This window comes from Colias croceus, chromosome 4, assembly GCF_905220415.1.
Source record: "Colias croceus chromosome 4, ilColCroc2.1".
Classification (NCBI taxonomy): Eukaryota; Metazoa; Arthropoda; class Insecta; order Lepidoptera; family Pieridae; genus Colias; species Colias croceus.
The window spans coordinates 5862215-5882447 of NC_059540.1; the positions used below are offsets into that span (position 1 = coordinate 5862215).

General features: G+C 33.4%; 1 protein-coding gene across 1 annotated transcript; it reads left to right on the plus strand.

Moving 5' to 3' along the window:
- The first annotated feature begins 690 nt into the window (after positions 1-690).
- Positions 691-10146, plus strand: LOC123691512 (intraflagellar transport protein 81 homolog). The gene is made up of 11 exons (XM_045635962.1): positions 691-843; positions 2388-2593; positions 3435-3622; positions 5361-5482; positions 5953-6084; positions 6168-6299; positions 6512-6712; positions 7522-7641; positions 8584-8754; positions 8949-9335; positions 9925-10146. Exons 1-11 carry the CDS (start codon positions 697-699, stop codon positions 10090-10092), a joined length of 1974 nt encoding a protein of 657 aa, XP_045491918.1. The 5' UTR covers positions 691-696; the 3' UTR covers positions 10093-10146.
- Positions 10147-20233: the final 10087 nt, after the last annotated feature.

Genomic DNA, 20233 nt, shown 5'->3' on the forward strand with positions numbered 1-20233 from the left:
ATATATCTATGATTGTATCATAATAGAAATATAAATTATTCCAACTTAACCTTTGTTTTTTTATTCATATCCTATGTCCGTTAGGGTCATGATTGATCATGGTCATGGTCCGTATCCATTGATATAGGTTTTAAGGTACACCAACTACAAGTACGTTACTTCAAGAAAAAATAACATGTATAATACCTATATACATAATTATGAAAGTACCTTATGATAAACAAATATTTTCCGAAAATATTTTTTTAAAGTGTCGAGTTACTTCATTAAAATAATATGACTTAAACCCTTAAATTCCTAAAGGAAGAGATCAAATGGTAATCTGAAACAACACTAGATCACCTAGATGACCTAGATTTTCAGAAACAACACTAGTTCGCCTAGATGACTTAGATCATCACCTGTTTAAATGTGACTTGCCAGACTTATTTGTTAGGAATATCACAATATCTCGCGCAAAAATTTTACATTTTTTATTTACCAAAAACAAAATCTATAAAATGAAGTTAATCGTAATAATATGAGACAAACTTTTTTGCGTCCGAACTGTGGTCCTGAAGTAGGGTGGCCTGGGTGACATACACATCCGTGGTCCGTTGCTATAGTAACAAATTCTGTAAACAAGTTTGGTCACAGAAAAAGTGGTGAAAAGATTTATGTTTTATTTTTTGAAACTAAGAATTGAAAATAACTACAATGACTGAGCAGATGAAGTTTATCGTTAAAGAAATCAACGCAACTTTAGGAAGAAATTATGACTTGATAAAGTTTGATGCTTTAGAAGAAAAGCAATTCTTGCAATTACTTGTGGACTTACTGGTTTATTTCAATGCTGGAGAAAAGGTAACTTTTCCTTTATATTAATAAATCTTATACGGAATTTGCCTTGTTCGCTGAAAGCTTAGAGTATATATACTATCTATAGAGCGCGAACAACCAAGTGGGAACAGTAGGCACAGGTGGGAACAACACGACGCTCCCGCCGCGAGCGCTCGCAGTCGTGGTTGAGTGCTCACGAAGTGCATTGCTCTGGATTTTTTTTCATATTTACGAATAAACATGGTGAAATGTGCAGTTCTATCTTGCAAAAACGATACTAGAAAATACACAAAATTGAAATCCACTATCACATTTCATCAATAAGTCGATTGTTATACTTATTTTTATGAAAATAAATCTAGCATCGCGGGGGTGAAGGGTAGGTGGGAGGCGGACACGCGCAGGCTCGTTCGCGCGCCTCACTGCCGCCACGTGATCGTAGTGATGTGACCTGACCAACGCTGTACTCGATATAAAGTTAACTAGAAGAAATATATTTTAACAAATTATTTATTTAACTTTAAAATTAAAACTCTTTTAAAAATGTATTATAAATAAATTTGTGGTGTGTTTTGTATGATACACTTTCTAATATTATGAATACGACTGTATGTACTGTTACGATATATTTTCTGAACCGCTAAATTGATTTTGAAGATTTTGATAGTAGAATGGATAAAATTAAATAAAAAAATATTAATATTATTTATTATACATATTATCATTTTAAATTATTAATTATTCCTTAATATTTTTTTTTTTTTTTTTTTTTAATGTAAGAGCAGGTAACTGAGCAGGTGGATCACCTAATGAAGTGACACCACCGCCCATGAGCACTGACAAAGTTACCCTTGTGAGGCTGTTACCGGCGTTTTTTACCATATTTAAAACATTATTATTATTGTTTGAGTTATTATTAAAAAAATAGCACTAAACCCGGTCTTTTATTTTAATAACTTCATTATTTAAAAAGTACTCACGTTTTTCTGATATTACAATTAAACATATTTTTTTAAAGTACTTATAATTAATACAAGAAAATTTCTTATATAATATTTAATATTCAAATGGAATAAACAAACTTTATTCAGTTGGTAAACAAATTTAAAATTACATATTTATACTTTATTCATATTTTTCCTTTAATAACTTATTGAACATAAAATTTACTTATGATACATATTTATTTACATAACTTATCGATAGTTCAACACGCAATTGATACCTACCCATCCCTATTTGTCACACACACATCTATATAGTATCTATAGCTCATCTGCCTACGATGCGCACTATGCAATTTGTGCAATACACTCGCTCTATACTATTGTAATATATACTCTAAGGCTGAAAGATTTTCCGATTCGTCGTTATATTTTATGAATATCGATAGGTGAATATTAGGTACTACCTACTTAACAGGTAATTTAACCACAGAACTATTCTCGATATACCTATGTAGTTCTGTGAATTTAACGCATAAATTTAGGTCTACCACATAGTAATTTTTTTTTATATTTATGATTATAAACATTTTGACTTTTGTAATATGCTTCTAACACTTTTAGTTGGATATCTCCCTCGAAGAAAGTGATATTGTATCGGTGAGATTACTGGAAATGTTGAGCAATGTGAAATACCGGCCGCCGTCTGCAGTAGACCCCGCTGTATTTAGATCTCAACTCCTTGCAGGAGATGCTAGGACCATTCACCATGTGCTGCATTGGCTTCTAACGAATAAGGATCAAGTTAAGAATACAGCGTATCTTGCAAGGTATACAATAATAGAGTCACGTAGACGACTATCGCTATAAAATCTAATTTCGCGTCGAGCAATAAAAGCCATGTTACAATATACGAGTACCTACTTATAACCAAAATAACGAATTTATAAGCGGCTATAAGCGGGGTGAACTTATAATTGCGATGTTGTTATGCTTCGTACGTTTGTCATTTTCTTCATTAATCGCTTACGATGAGATGTGCTAAATATAGGAGATAACATATTGAAGGAGGTAGAGTCTCTGTTATGTGGCTTTATTTTTGCGCTAGTTAATTTCAATTAGGGAGTTTAACACAAAAGAGGTACGTAGGTATATGAGAAAGTTTGTTAGCTTTAGCACGAAGTTTATTCCCTTCCGTCTAATGTTTTATTGTTTCGGAAATTAATTGAGGTAACACCATCTTAGATGTTTATACTAAGCTGTGAAAATTAACACATGGGAATGCTCTGTCATAATTAAGTGTGCCTATTATGGTATAATACGTACTCCTAATAGAAGCTATTACGGTTAGTAATATGAAGTTGACGTAGAGTTATGATATAAGAAAATAGTACCTATCTATTATTTCAGTTGTAGACACAATACCTACACTTACATTATGGTTACCTAGTTATCGTATGCGGTACGCCAGTTGTTAATATAATAAGAAATTAAGGAATAGAGACAGACAATAAAAATGTAGATATCCAATAAGGAAATTGGTTAACGAAAATTTGTGAATAAAATGAAGTTATTTTTGTTTAATATAGGCTTTATAATCGAATTATAATATTTATAATATTTCAATTTTTGATAATTCATGTTATCACGACACGAATCCTTCTCTTATAGATATTTAAAAGTCCCCGAAATACCACCGGATGTAGCGAGAAACAATACAATCCAAGACTTACTGGAGTTATATCACAATCTAATCGATGAGTTTAAGGACGTTCACAAAAGAACGCGACACCTACAAAAGGAAAGTGCTGCGGAAATTATCAATGATATCAAAGAGATGGCAGTTGAACGAGATATCGGTAATTATTGATTCGTGTAAAATACGCCACTGTTTAAGATCAGATAATAGTTAAATATGTTAATGCTGATGCTTCAAGTACCAACGTGTTAGTGTAAATGTTTAACTTTAAACAATTATTTTTGTTAAAGTCATATTTTCAAAACACAATAAAATAAGTACCTAAGTAAATACTAAATACCTTACGTTTCATTCTGTGTAGGTACTTATACGTTAGTCGTTAAGTAAGTAGATGTAGGACTAGGTACTATATTTTATTGTAAATTTTAATTCACTTTGGGTGATTGAATTCGCGGGATGTGAGGAAGGTAAATTATTTGTACTGAGATATATAACGTAGCAACAGAAGCGATCGTAGTTTTGTTTACGTAAGCTACCGTGCCAATCCTAATCGGTGCCAGATTCCTATGGGATGGGTATTCGAAACCTCCTAAATATTCGTAGCGATAAACCTTCGGAAATTGTAGATACCTGATGGTTTTTAGATAGTTTTACAGATTGAATTGAATATAACTAGATATTAGGTATACAAACCAAAATTCATTTTTAAGACTAAGACTAAATGTTACTTAATTTACTTCGGATAGGTCCATATTAATATAAGAAGAAGTTTAAATTTATAAAGGATAGAAAAAATTCGATCACGAGGCGGGACTTGAACCCGCATCCTTCGCGCCATTCCGGGGCGGATGCCTAACCAACTCAGCCACTCGTGACCCGCCTGAACAATCGAATTTAATCTATTCTTTCAGTTTTATGTGTCTTAAGGGACACACCGCGCGCCATCTATTGAGATGATTTAACAACCATTTCAACCAATATGAAGCACTTTTCAGTGAATACAATACTGTAACGATGGAACACGACCTTTTCTTGAATTTATTTTTTTTGGTTTTTATGGCATTCAAATGCTTTATAAATATAAATTTATAAAGGATAGAAAAAATTCGATCACGAGGCGGGACTTGAACCCGCATCCTTCGCGCCATTCCGGGGCGGATGCCTAACCAACTCAGCCACTCGTGACCCGCCTGAGCAATCGAATTTATTCTATCCTTTCAGTTTTATGTGTCTTAAGCATTTATAAAGCATTTGAATGCCATAAAAACCAAAAAATATAAATTCAAGAAGAAGTTGTTACCTAGGTAACGTCTTCATCCATCTACACTAATATTATAAAGAGGAAAACTTTGTTTGTTTGTTTGTTTGTTTGATTGTAATGAATAGGCTCATAAACTACTGGACCGATATTAAAAATTCTTTCACCATTCGAAAGCTACATTATCCACGAGTGACATAGGCTAGGTTTTATCCCGGATATCCCACGGGAACGGGACCTATGCGGGTTTTTCTTTGAAAACGCGGGCGAAGCCGCAGGCGGAAAGCTAGTTTAAAATATAGAAAGAAAGCCTGAAAGACAACGAAAAACGTTGTAAATAAAAAAGGAAATAATATAGGTTGATTTCGTATTTTACTTCTCAAATTGCGATAGCATAGGTACAATTATTGACACAATTGTATTTTAAGGCTCAGTTCGCACTACCTACGGCTAAACCGCCCGGTCTTCTGCTTCAAGCAGGTTTTGCAGTTAAAGCGGCTAGCCTTCAGCCTAATTCATGGCAAACAAAACATCGTTTTTTGGTATAAACACATTTTATATTTCAGGCAGAACAAGTAAAACTTCACCATTCTTAAATGCTATTATACCTTGACTCCGTATGCAATTTCATATATTTCAGTGATAAAAAGATTAGAAAATGTGCAAGTACATCTAACAGACGTAAACAACAAAGAAGAGCTTTTAAATGAAAGTAAACTTTTAAGATTACAACAGGAACGAGCCAAGGAACTGGAAGCCCAGGTTAGTGTTTATACCTACAGGGAAAGTGTCGGAAAATGAATTCCATATTTAGTTACCCAAACCAAAAAAAAGCGTAAAATTTTTCAGTTTTTGTAATAAAGTACATGACTGGGTTAATACCCAGTCATGTAGGTATATTTATCCGTTCTATTTATCCGCGATAGAGATATAAGTAATTATCTCTATCGCGGATAAATAGAATGTGCTTTCACGACATATAATCAATTTTGAACAACTTTAAAACTTAAAAAATGGGCTATGATATAACGTCATCAAAAGCGATTGCCCCAATAAAATTCTCATGCTATCAATCGATATTTCGACAGGTCTATTATGGACTTAATATATATGCTTAATTTATTGAGGGCTTTAAAAATAAAGCCGAGTCCACAGAGTGATTGATGCTTTATTTTGATACGGGTGACGCATCAAATTAAAAGATAATGTCGGAATGAATAATTATTTTTCAGTACGAAACTCAACAAACGCAGCTCAAAACAGCATCAGATCAACTAAAGCGGTACTTGAATGTTATTCATGGGCAGAGCGCCACTCCTAGGACTGCTAACGATGTTATCAAACATTTACAGGAAGAAATCCAGGTAATACATCTATAAATATTTACTGACCGGCAATACAGGTACTTATTACTGATCGTGTTCTAAAATTTTATTTCTCTTTAAAGCTGAACAGATATCTGGTAAAAGAAAAGTTGCCGCAGGAAACTAGTAATTTACAGAAAGAGCTGAATATTATGCAAACTGTAACAATGGAACAGCATCCGAACCGTAGCGATTTAAATGTAGTACAAGATAAGGTACAATTTTGTTTTCGTAAATGTTTTATTTTAAAATGCATATTTTGCTTAATAATTCAAATTTTATATTCGTAATAATAATATGATACAAATAAATTGTTGTACTGTATTATATTGTAATTGTAGTTTAAGACATGGTCTGGGAACTATAAATATATAGTCCCCTTTCGTTATGATGCCAGCTCAAAATTTGTTACCTAAATGCTTTATAGATAACCAAAGTGAACGGGGAGATCGAACAATTGGTGCAGCAACGGCTCGCCACATCGGGCTCTCAAGAAGATAAGTTGGCTCCTTTCCGCCAGCAAGCGTCTGTTATACGACGTAACAAGGAGTCCAGCGCTTCTCACGTACACGAACTTGCAGCAACACTCAAGGAACACGAAGCTACCTTAGCTGACCTACAATCTGAAGTATTAAGATCTTGTTACGCTTCAATATCATCTGTTCGTTATTGGGCATTGAAATGAACCGAACTTCATCAATCAATTTAGTTTAGTTAGATTGAATAAACCAACTTTTAATCAATTTATCGAACATTCTATATTAAAAATGTTATTTTTATATTTTATCGCACTGCTGTTACGACAATATTAAGCTATTGATGCGTACCGCCAACGATATAATTTTAAATAGAGCGATGTCCCATTTGGCTCGCGCCCACCCTAGGTTTCATGTGCCAGTAGCTAATATTGTTCATTAAAATTACCTAACTAGATATTTATTTATTTTTTGATACATACATCATTAATATATCTTTTAATCAAACTTAAAAGATTAAACATTTCCAAATTTAGTTGATTAACAGAAATCTTACGAAGTGATTTTTAAAAGAGTATTTTCACATCAAATTTTATGTTTATTTTATCGCAAAAAACTTTGTGTGATTCGTTTCTCATCGTTATTTTATAAACCTGCGTCCATTTCCGAAATAGCATCAATCTCTCCAACAAACTTTGGGCATGGAAAATCGATCAAATATTTTCTCGTTCCATAAAACAGGTCGACATCGAGTTCGGAGAGATTGGGTTTCGACCTCCGTATTAAGAATATTATATCAATTAGAATTATAAAGTAGGGATCAACTATGTATCATAGAGGTTCTCTTAATAATAAAACTGTTTTTAATACGTACCATTTATGAGTAATATTATATGTATATGAGTATAGTATTTAATATAATATGATATAAGAATAAGTATCTGATTTTTGTTATTTATAGGTTAAACAACTCCTTGGAGATATGGTGTTGAGAGGCGAAGAGCTGAAGAAGTATGTTAATTCTTTACGTTCTAAAAGTACAGTGTATAAAAGGCACCGAGCTAATTTGTCTTCGTTTAAGGTATATTTTATTTTATTAAAAATTAATTAGGTACTTACTTACCAGTGTTTATGGGCGGTGGTGACCCTGTCCCTTTGCTTGCTCTGACATAATAATATAAAGTGAAAAAACTAAAACCCAACTACGACAATAACCGTTGTTGAAGTGCTGCGGTAGATAGGTATATTATGTAACGTGTGACTACGCCTTTCCAAACATGAAAATTTATCTTTACATAGTGGAATATTGCATACTTCAGAATAGTATTGTATGACATTATTGTCAATTTACAACGAAGGCATCTTGGTAGAGTCTACTGTGTCCATTTACTTCCAACTACATTAGCAACTTTGTTCAGTTCAGTATTCTGAAATCTTGTTTTATACTTTTTCAGCGCCGGTTATTGTCGTAGTTGGGTTTTAGTTTTTTCACTTTATATTATTTGTACTATTTTGGTGTTAAAGTGTATTTGGGGGCATAATATCAACAAAAGTTAAACTGATGAACTAATAAAGAAGCTATGGACGAAAAGATGTGAATTATATGCAATCAGCCCATGAATACAGGTAAAGTCACGAGCAAATGCTAGTAATATATATATATTCAAAATGTACAAGGAAAGCGCTTTCAAATGATACTAAACACGGGATGTTTATCTTAACTTTATTTTTTTACTTTGTATGTTTTGTCCGATAGAGGACGCCACATTAGATTTTGTGAAACTCCATATAGCCTATAACCAGCGGACAATAAAGACGCTTCTAATGATATGTCATTTGTCAAATTCTGATAAGTAGTTTAGACGTTACGAGGGAACAGATGAACATACATACATACATACATACATACATACATAGCCTGTCAAAATCATAACCCTCCTTTTGCTTTGCCGTAGTCGGGTAAAAAGAATTACTTTCTTTATTATTTACATATTTTGTTTCAATCCTTTCTCGTTGCTTTCAGGTTGAAGCTGGCATTTTAACTAGAACTCTACAAATTCTAAGCAATTCAGATCCAACTATAGAAATGGCTTTATTAAATAATAGAAAGATGAAGATCGATGATGATGAAACCGAAAAAGCATCTTTAGAACAAACGGATTTAAAGACAAAATCATTTCATGACTTATCACAGGTAACAAATGATTCTCATTCGGTAATAAAATAAATAAACCTACATAAAATTCTTGAATGAGCCCTTCTATAATATGATAGCTATTACATTAAACTACTTACTTACATTAAATCATTTATTTGAATATGTATTTCTCAAATGTAATGTTTAATTATGTCATTACATAATGTGTGTGTTATATTTTCACCATTTAGCTCGTAGCACAAACTGCCCAAAAGCTGTCACAAGTGCGACAAGAACTACAGCCATTGGCCGATAAAATAAAACCCATCAAAAAAGAATTTCAATCAATTCAGCAAATGTACGAGCAAAAGAAACGAGTGTACGAAGCTACGTCTATAAATATATCCTCTCAAATGGAACCCTTAAAGAATTTAGTGAAGGAATTGACAGACCAACTGAATAGTAAGGAGGATGAATGGAAAAACTTGAGGCAAAAGATTACAAAGGCAGAAAGTTTGCAGGAAGTTGTAATGTTTGAAATGAAAAATTCAATGCAGTCCCCGCGAAAGCCGTCAAAGATGGAGACGTTGAAGAAAAAAATATTTGATTTGGAAGAGATTGTCCGCAATTTGGAAGAAGTAAGATTTTACAAAATGTTTATTCTTATTTCCTATTTTGATTGATGCTTCCCGGAGTTTCATAGGAGGTCATGTTTTGATTTGTTCCGTAATGAAGTAATAGCTTTAATAATTAATTTCCATTTAGCTCAAAAGTTTATAATTAAGTAATCACTTTTAAAGATTGATTGAAGCCCATTTTAACATACGAAAACAAGTGAAACGAAATTCACTCAACCATTTATCGAGAAAATTAACAAAGCTCAAACTCGGATATGATCTACCAGAACCGGATTAGGATTATAAATACAATTTAATTGGGTGTTACTGGATAGAAAATAAACAAGGAATCTACATGAACTTTGAAATAAACATTAACACAAACATCGACAACGTAATAATATTTAGGTACTCCTTTCATATAATGATGGAGAGTTGCTCATTTCCCCTTAATGTCACATCCATTGCAGCATCCCATTAATATTCATAATCATATTTGAGGAAGGCAATAGACGGTACACCCCGAACGCATTACTGATCAATAATTAAAAATCAATATAGAAAAACATAGCTATAGAAATTCTCAAATAACTTATGATTATTTATATAGGAGCAGCGTGCTATAAGCTCTCGCCAGGGAGCAGTCGAGGAACAAACTCGTCTTTGGCAGAATACTCTGCAACTGCTACGTTGCAAGTTGAAGACACGCAGCGAGCCGGCGCCGCGCCAGGGCCGTATGCACATCACTCAGCACTCACAGATGCTAACCCTTACATAATTAACACATTTTATGTTATTTAAGATGAGCATAATTAACTTGTTGAAAATGAAATTGTTTTTCAGTTTATTCCCTTGACTATTAATTTCAGTATAAAGAAGTTTCTATTTTTTGTATTGAATCACGTAATTTCTCGAAAATTTTGATATCCAAATTGAACACGTACATTAATGTTGTTTATCTTGTGCGCGTGTGAGTCGAACCTCAATCAAGTGTGGTGAAATGACAGTCATCTCATAACGCGCGTCGCATATGGCGCGTCGTCGGCTGCAAGCTAAAGTTAATAAATTTGCAATGCAGATGACATAGCTCAGCAAATCGCGTCTCACGCCTCGTTTTTGGTTATTGTCTGCTTACAATTCAGCGTGAAATTGGGACATCCAATTACGTGAACGTGATATTGTTAATTAAACCAGTGCCGGATTAAGCCAGCGCGGGGCCTGTAGCAAATTCTGTCAAGAGGCCCTTCGTTTGCTATAGTTTCTCAAGTTAAAGGGTATTAAATAAAACAAAACTATTACAAATAAACTTTTCTGCATTTAATATGGGCAATTTAGAGATAACACTATCGACTTCTTTAAGCAAATTATACTCTATATTCATCAAAGTAAGGTGATTAAGACGTTCTTGGCCCATCGTGTTTCTTAACTCGTTTTTAATACGTTTTAACCAGTGACGGATTAAGACTACTAGATGCCCTAAGCAATCCATGCCTGTGGGCCCCCCTATCCGTATGTCAACTAGAATCAGTCTTTAAACCTTTACCGCCTAAAAACATTAGTTTTTTGTAGAATAAGATGATGAGATGTAACGTACTTTAGAAGTGGAGTAGGTGCGACAATAATAAAAATGTGTGCGTGTACACACGTAATAAGTGAAACTTCTTTATGACCTTATTTTTCAAAAAATAACTTACTATCTGCAACTTAGTAGGTAACTATGTAGTAATAAGAAAAAGATGGCGCGTAACGAAAAAATGTTACACTAAATTTTATTTTCCAACCCCGATAAAGAAGTTTCACTTCAAAAACCAAAGCATAATTTATTTATTTATTGAAATGCGCCTTGCGGCTTTTCCGAGCATTGAAATCACGCAAGATAGTACCTATTAACGCCTAACGTTTTTAACATACATATATCGGACTCTATGTACAATATCGATAAATTATTGAGCCTTTCTTGTATCATCTTTGTCCTTTTTTCATTTTTTAATATTATTAATTTTGAAAAAGAACGTTCCTCTGAGTTATTTGTAATCATAAGCGATAAAAATATACGCAGGGCTGTTTCCACATTAGGGAAAGCTGATTCAATCTTATCATCATGTATTATTTTATACAATTGTGCGTGTGTTTGATGTAAACTTGTGCGAGCCGAATCACTGGGTCTGGGACTTATTTTACATACTAGCTTCCGCCCGCGACTCCGTCCGCGCGGAATAATTAAGATTTTTTTTCTACGTATTTTTCCGGGATAAAAAGTATCCTATTTTATGCCCAGGATAATAAGGAATAATTATACCAAGTTTCATCGAAATCGAACCGTTAGTTTTCACGTGATGCCTGAACATACAGAGAGACAGACAGACAGACAGACAAAAAATTTTTTAATCACATATTTGGGCTTGGTATCGATGCAGTAACACCCCCTGCTATTTATTTTTTCAATATTTTCAATGTACAGAATTGACCCTTCTACAGATTTATTATATGTATAGATTATGACATATGAATGAAACTGTTGAATTTCTGTTATTAATTCGGTGATATGTGTTTACTAGATTTGTAAATTGTAAGTACTGTGCTCTGCAGTTTGATCGGGACACAAATATCACACACATTTTATCGGCATCGGGTATTTTATTCAAGAATGAGAATTTGTCTGCTGTTTGTTTGTATATTTTTCCTCTTTTCCGCATCTCTACATTTAATTTATCAACTTAAGTTAAGTCCTACAAACTTTTTTTGGTGTGGTTTTTGGTGACGTGAGAGTGAGACGTGATGCCCTTCGGACGGATTTTTTTGTGCTTCTTCTGGTGCCCCCTCAGACGTGATGCCCTAAGCAATTGCTTAATTTGATTAAGGGTTAATCCGTCACTGGTTTTAACGTTGAAAAAGAACGTTCGCCATTGCAGTTAGTGATCATGAGAGACAAGTAAATGCGCAAGGCAATTTCTACGTTTGGGAAACACGATTCTAAGGAATTATTTGCTAATAAAAAAGTATTATGCTTATTAAAATTATCTTATAATGATCATGAACCTTTATTGCACTATACAAATAATCACATTCACGATCGAAAAATCCAACAGCACTACCTCGAAGATCTTTTAACCATTTTACCGTTTTACCCATAAAAATGGCAAATTCATTTTCAAAATACTGGCAGCATACGTTGAAGTTTTGTATTCCTTCGTATATGTAAAATTATTATTTGTGTACAAAATTAAATAAGCCAAATAATCTGCAGAGAACCTGTAAAACGATGTTTTATCTTTTTGTTTGTTTTCGGGAACAAATTTTACAGCGTTTTAATATCACAAGACAGCATTTTTTTACTAAAATAGCAAACCCCTTTTGACGTATTGCATGACACTATAATCGCTATAGCCTGCTATAGCACTGGCGGAGGTTCGTATTCGTTTTTGATTTCGTATTTTCTTTGACAAGGGCGATGGACGATTGTCATGCTCCATCTGCCTTTTATTTTATTTTTTTTTATTTTTTTGTAAGGTGTTTCTCAATGTTAGCCAGAAGGGCTTCTACATTTTAACGCGGACGCGGGGGTGAACTGAAGGTTCACCCTGGTAGCGACATGCACAAGGGCGTCCCCCCTTGACGGGGATCTCGAACCTCGGCTTGGGCTGTCGCTCGAGGCCTTTTATTGTGTAATCTAAGGTTTGATAGACGATAGAATCCTATTTTATTTGATCGGGTTGTTACGACTAGCTCGTTCGATGACAATATCAGGGGATTCCCCTGTTAGTTTTGCCGTGCTACCAACTTGCGTGTAGCGCAGTGCAAGCAGTACAGCACAATTTTTGGTGTAGCCAGCGCTCAATTGTAGAAACGTGGTAAAATTTTAAATTATTGTTGTAGATTTTGATACCAACGTTTCTCGTGGTAGGTACGTGTATTTTTTTGTGGTACGTGTATTATAAATTTATATTTTTTTACGGTCAGACAGGTATTAGACCGCGGGGCCCCCCGAGTCGCGGGGCCCGTAGCATTTGCTACTCTTGCTACGTGGCTAATCCGGCACTGAATTAAACGCTCCTCGTTTTATGATACCTACTTATGGGACTAAAATTTTAACTGAAGCCGCAATACTTATATTATAGTAATTTATTATGTTAGAACTGAGGTTTAATTACATATTGTTCAACCTGAAATCTTTATTTCATCTGCGTTGGGATATAATAAAGATTTATGAATAATTAATATTTATTATCATTCTACGGATGATAAAAAGGGGCGAAAATTAAATTGAAACAAAAATCTGAGTTGGAGATACTGAAGTTACACTTAAAATATAATATGTAAATAACAATATCATTAAAATATATATATAGATTATTATTGTACCCACTTGAAATTTAGGTAATAAAGCAGCAAACATTTGAATATCATTATGATAATTTGGCCCTTTAAATAATTATTTTTATAAATGGTTGTATTTCGAAGAGCACAGGGCTGTATCTTAATAATTTCATAAAATAATTTTGTATTGAGACGTTATGACACGGCCCCAAAATTATTGGGTTGCTATGGATCTCCGTTGATATTTCCTGCTTATTTTTATACAAATATCTTTATTTGTATTTTATTATTCGAGTATAAAATTAAAACTTCACGGTAAGTGAATTGACTTCTTTTCGTGAATTATCGACGGCAGTTTTCCATTCTTACGGGTTCTAAGTTTACATAATATTATTATGTTATGGTCTTATACGATCATGTTATCATCATGTTTTATTGTTATGACTCTCATGAATTATACATTTTATTGCTATAATAAAGCTTAACTAACTTCTGCCTCTTAATTAGTAATTTTATAACTGTTAATATTATAATAATAAATAAATATTTCGGGCCAATTTTCACACACGACACGATCTGATCCCTGAAAATATCTCTGAAAACTATTTATTTTTAAAGAATAAAGATTATACAAGAAATAAATTAAGAATACATTTATCGATTTATTGCACATAAACTCCTCTATTATTCCAGAACACTTAGGTATGCTATACAATACAAACGTTATGTATTAAGAAAATGGGATAAAGAAATCCCAGTAGGGATCAAGTTGCCAATTTTATTCATTATTTTGTAAATACGGTTGAAACAAAGTACAAAGATATTTCTCCGAAGATGACATCTCATCAAGCGTCATCGTAACCTGTAATTTCGTCAAAAATTCTATTATTGGAAAAAGATATTTGATTCTCTGATATCAGCGTTATTGACATTTAGAGAATGATCGATCTTCACTTACATTACCCTAAAAAGATTATGGCACCGGAGCTTAACGATTCTGTCAATGATTCATAAATATTGTATTATGATAGGATAACATCTGGAGACCGTATTGAAAACAATATTTTTTCTAAATGACAGTATTTGACTGTCTTTTATTTTATTACATTATTCACAGATATTTCATAATTTCGGTTTTAAGTTGGTACCTCTGCTGTTTTTAAATATTTGTGATAATTATGTAACTTTTGGTATCGAAAAATGAGAATAGGTCCAATGTACCTATTACTAATTAAATAAATCTCTAAAGCCAAACCACGCCTAACAAAACGGAAATATCATACCTACATACCAAATACAAAACAAAACGATCACCAAGGCCATATGATTCTAAATCAATATAAACATCAAAATAATAGTGTAATTACTATTGTCTAATTCCAATAATACAAATACAAACAATTACATAAATAACGTCGGCCTTATGCCGACAGCTATAAAGAGAAATACACAATGGTCATGAGACATGCGACAAGCGGCACAGATTAGCAATGAATAGGGAATGAAAATGGACCAAGCTCCTTAATAGAGTTTCTTGTATTAAGCCTCTTATTTGTTAACACAAGTATGTTGTAACATTTACTATATTATGACTCTATGAAACTATACTTACAGAACTGAAGACTTTGTACGGTTGAAGACACTAATCTCGGAAAGTTTGGAGCTAAAAAAATTATTATTGTGTTTGATAGTTTATCTAATATGGAAGATTATATATCTATATTTTTTGGTTTTTATGGCATTCAAATGCTTTATAAATATAAATTTATAAAGAATAGAAAAAATTCGATCACGAGGCGGGACTTGAACCCGCATCCTTCGCGCCATTCCGGGGCGGATGCCTCACCAACTCAGCCACTCGTGACCCGCCTGAGCAATCGAATTTATTCTATCCTTTCAGTTTTATGTGTCTTAAGGGACACACCGCGCGCCATCTATTGAGATGATTTAACAACCATCTCAACCAATATGAAGCACTTTTCAGTGAATACAATATTGTAACGATGGAACACGACCTTTTGTTGAATTTATATTTTTTGGTTTTTATGGCATTCAAATGCTTTATAAATATAAATTTATAAAGAATAGAAAAAATTCGATCACGAGGCGGGACTTGAACCCGCATCCTTCGCGCCATTCCGGGGCGGATGCCTCACCAACTCAGCCACTCGTGACCCGCCTGAGCAATCGAATTTATTCTATCCTTTCAGTTTTATGTGTCTTAAGGGACACACCGCGCGCCATCTATTGAGATGATTTAACAACCATCTCAACCAATATGAAGCACTTTTCAGTGAATACAATATTGTAACGATGGAACACGACCTTTTGTTGAATTTATATTTTTTGGTTTTTATGGCATTCAAATGCTTTATAAATATAAATTTATAAAGAATAGAAAAAATTCGATCACGAGGCGGGACTTGAACCCGCATCCTTCGCGCCATTCCGGGGCGGATGCCTCACCAACTCAGCCACTCGTGACCCGCCTGAGCAATCGAATTTATTCTATCCTTTCAGTTTTATGTGTCTTAAGGGACACACCGCGCGCCATCTATTGAGATGATTTAACAACCATCTCAACCAATATGAAGCACTTTTCAGTGAATACAATATTGTAACGATGGAACACGACCTTTTGTTGAATTTATATTTTTTGGTTTTTATGGCATTCAAATGCTTTATAAATATAAATTTATAAAGAATAGAAAAAATTCGATCACGAGGCGGGACTTGAACCCGCATCCTTCGCGCCATTCCGGGGCGGATGCCTCACCAACTCAGCCACTCGTGACCCGCCTGAGCAATCGAATTTATTCTATCCTTTCAGTTTTATGTGTCTTAAGGGACACACCGCGCGCCATCTAAAAATCATCTCAAGTTGTTAAATCATCTCAATAGATGGCGCGCGGTGTGTCCCTTAAGACACATAAAACTGAAAGGATAGAATAAATTCGATTGCTCAGGCGGGTCACGAGTGGCTGAGTTGGTGAGGCATCCGCCCCGGAATGGCGCGAAGGATGCGGGTTCAAGTCCCGCCTCGTGATCGAATTTTTTCTATTCTTTATAAATTTAGATTATATATCATCGCTCTATAAGAGTAGAGCGTCAACCAAAAATGTTATAAAATTAAAAAAAAAAAACCCTCGTGTGTCAGATAGCAGAAAATATACTTAGTTAGTTCTAAGTAGTATTATAGTTATTCAGCAGCTATCTCTGACCTAAACTATGTGAAATATTTACTAACTAGCTTCCGCCCGCGACTCCGTCCGCGCGGATGTCGGTCTTTGCGTGGATGGTTTATTTCTCCATTTTGAGTAACTCGGACAATGACATCTTATAAATATCTATTGGACCCAAATACGGCTAGGTCTATAATAATACGCAACGTGTGTTCGCGGTACCTACTACAGAACAACGTCTATGGATAACTCAAAAATTGAGATTAATTTTTTTTCTACGTATTTTTCCAGGATAAAAAGTATCCTATTTTACGCCCAGGATAATAAGGTATAATTATACCAAGTTTCATCGAAATCGAACCGGTAGTTTTCACGTGATGTCTTCACATACAGACAGACAGACAGACAGACAGACAAAAATTTTTTTAATCACATATTTGGGTTTGGTATCGATCCAGTAACACCCCCTGCTAGTTATTTTTTCAATATTTTTAATGTACAGAATTGACCCTTCTACAGATTTATTATATGTATAGATACAAATCTATCACCTTTCTTCGTAGGTCGAACATTTTAATACAATACTTATTATTAATGTTATCTTTTACAAGTACATAATATTTTCTTCATTTCTTTGTAATTCTTTTTCGACGTAGACGACAAGATTTTGCAATATTTGATATATTAGCAAATAGCAAATATAGAACAAGTTAGAAAATAAATCCTGAAGATACATAATGTATGGGTTGCGTGTGTAACGCAATTATTTCCATATACCTAACCTTGTCCGATACCGGAAGTCTGATAGAGAAATTACTCGCAGAGACCGCAACCTTGATTTGAACCCATTACACGTCTGATTCCTTTTTCCATAATTATTATTCAAAATCGATTTTAATCCATTCTATTGCAATATTATAACTACAAAATATAAATAAACACGAGTCACAAAATCACCTCAGTTAATATTCTGAATCTCCATTTAATACTAATAAACACCAACATTGATTGGTAATTGGTGGTTGGTCAACAATTAAATAGATATGGTAATAACTAATAACGCTTTCAATTCATTCAAATTTTATACTGAATAATATATTGTTTGCTTTGTTAGATATGAAATTCAAAAGCTCGCTCATTGATTGCTTTTTTCAACGATGTCGTTTTTGAGCAAGGAGGAAAATTCGGGTATAGTATAAAATGTAAACGCTTTAACGATTTTCTAGAGGGAGGAAACGAGTCGTGAGATGAAAAATGAGCCTTCCGTGACTAAAACATTACGTCGAGAGTGGAAAAGTAACACGAAAGAGTAATATAATGCAGAATGAGAAAAATCTAGCTTCGTTTATTAAAGAATCCATACGGTCTACGAGATGAAAATTAGAGAAATTCTTTAGCCCATGGATACACTGAACTACGGAGTCGTTATTATTGGTGAAGAGTAGAGTTGTTTCTTTATAACGCGAATGTCGTTTACTTATAAAATAAGTAAAGGAATTGTTAGACGTATAATGTGACCATTACTATAGATCTTGCAATTTAAGTAATTAAATTTAAGACAAGGCTAAGTTTTCTTGTATCCTCGACAAGGAAGATATCCGTTTTCTCTCATTTAATTAAAATTATTTCAAAGAAATAAGTAAAACGTAAAACCTGAAGGAAATGTAGCTGCCTATTTACTTTCAAATTTAAATTAATATTTAAAGCCTACCTATATAAAGTTACTCAATCCATTTACGTATCATGAATATGCAGAATGCGTTATAAAGGTGAAAAATTCTAGAAACAAAATATGCAATACAATACGAAAAATAAATATCGGTTCCATCTATATTCTAAATCTGTTGGCGAAAAAAATATTAGATAGGAATATTCGGAATTCCTATGTGTTTGATGATTAAGTTAGTGTAAAACCATTAATTTCGTTGATGGTTACGTAATCTTAATGGATATCTGGGGTATTATGAGCTGGATTTATTATTGGTCTCAATTAATGGTTCATTATTCCATTCGCGCTTAATGTACTTAAGAAGTAAACGCTTGTTGCCTTCGAAATTTACGACTATGTTTTAAGACATTAAAGTAGGAGGTAGGATGTAAATATACCAACGTAAATCATGCTGTATTCTTCAAGATTAGTTTCAATTTTGTGGTAGTCAACTGTTGGCAATGAATAAAATTAAAAAATGCAAAGATCAGATTAATTAGGTGCATGCAGACTTTAAAAATTAGTATATTAATTATACTAAGACTCAAAAAAGCTAACTTATAGGTTAATACAGGCATTGCATTCAAATTTCAAAATTATTTAAGAGTAAACTTTTCTCAGTTTATATATAAAAGAAATTATTGTTCTCTATATACATAAATAAAAGAAAGAAATAATCAACCACAATAGCTGGTAACATAACCTTAGCAAGGGTATCCATATTTCACACAGGACAATTTATCGAAAGCCGATCGCGGGATACAATAACACAATTTAGGATCAAGCAAAATGAGCATGTTATTGGACAATTTCTGATCCGGTCGTACAATGACGTTTGCACGCCTTGAGAACACCATCCATCACTCTGTTAACGAGGGTGCGTTACATGATACGCATTTTCAAACGTTTCTTGTATTCGATATATCTGTAAGACGTTTGACATATTCATACCCTACTCACGTTGCATCTAGTCTACATAAAACCGTTCGCTGCTTGTAATTTATACGACGACGTGATTGGTGTTTAAGAATGACTTCTTATCTTAACACAGCTCATGATGTGTATTCAGTAGGTCCGGGGTGTATAGAAAATGTCATTAATTTAATTTAAAGCTATCTTTAAATCGTATTCTTTGATCCAGTCCATACACTGAAAACAGAAGTTTGTACAAATTGAGTACCTTATACTTACTATATATATATACTTACGTATTTACTTCTAAATAGTTACTGGGGTACTTACTTTTATAGAATCCATTACCTTACCTGCCCTTTCTAAATATATGTATAACCCAAAACGATACCTACGTAGGTATATTCACCTGCTGTCTCATAAGTAGGTGTAGGTCATGTATATAAAAACGATGATGAAAGGTTTTCTTTAAACTACGATCATAATATTATGATGAAAGTAGTTACAAAATTGTTTACAACAAATCTGAATCGTTACTTTGTATGCAACTTTAATATCATTAACGTTATCTTAATGAATCTATGTTTGAAATGTCAAAACTCAAATTAAAATTTGAGTTAAATTAATAGTTGTATATACAACAAACAGTTGTGATACTTTTAGGATGATAATGTCGTTTATTTTAACTGTACGACGTCCGAACCAGTACTTAACGACGAAAGTTTTACATGCGAGGCCACTTTTCATTGTAGTTATTGAAGTAATTAGACAGATTATAATTTAAATTACATTTTATTATT

Coding starts and splice junctions, on each gene's coding strand:
- LOC123691512 (XM_045635962.1), top strand. CDS start 697: ATGACTGAGCAGATGAAGTTTATCGTTAAAGAAATCAACGCAACTTTA. Junction 844..2,387: donor ATTTCAATGCTGGAGAAAAG/GTAACTTTTCCT, acceptor TAACACTTTTAG/TTGGATATCTCCCTCGAAGA. Junction 6,300..6,511: donor TAAATGTAGTACAAGATAAG/GTACAATTTTGT, acceptor AATGCTTTATAG/ATAACCAAAGTGAACGGGGA.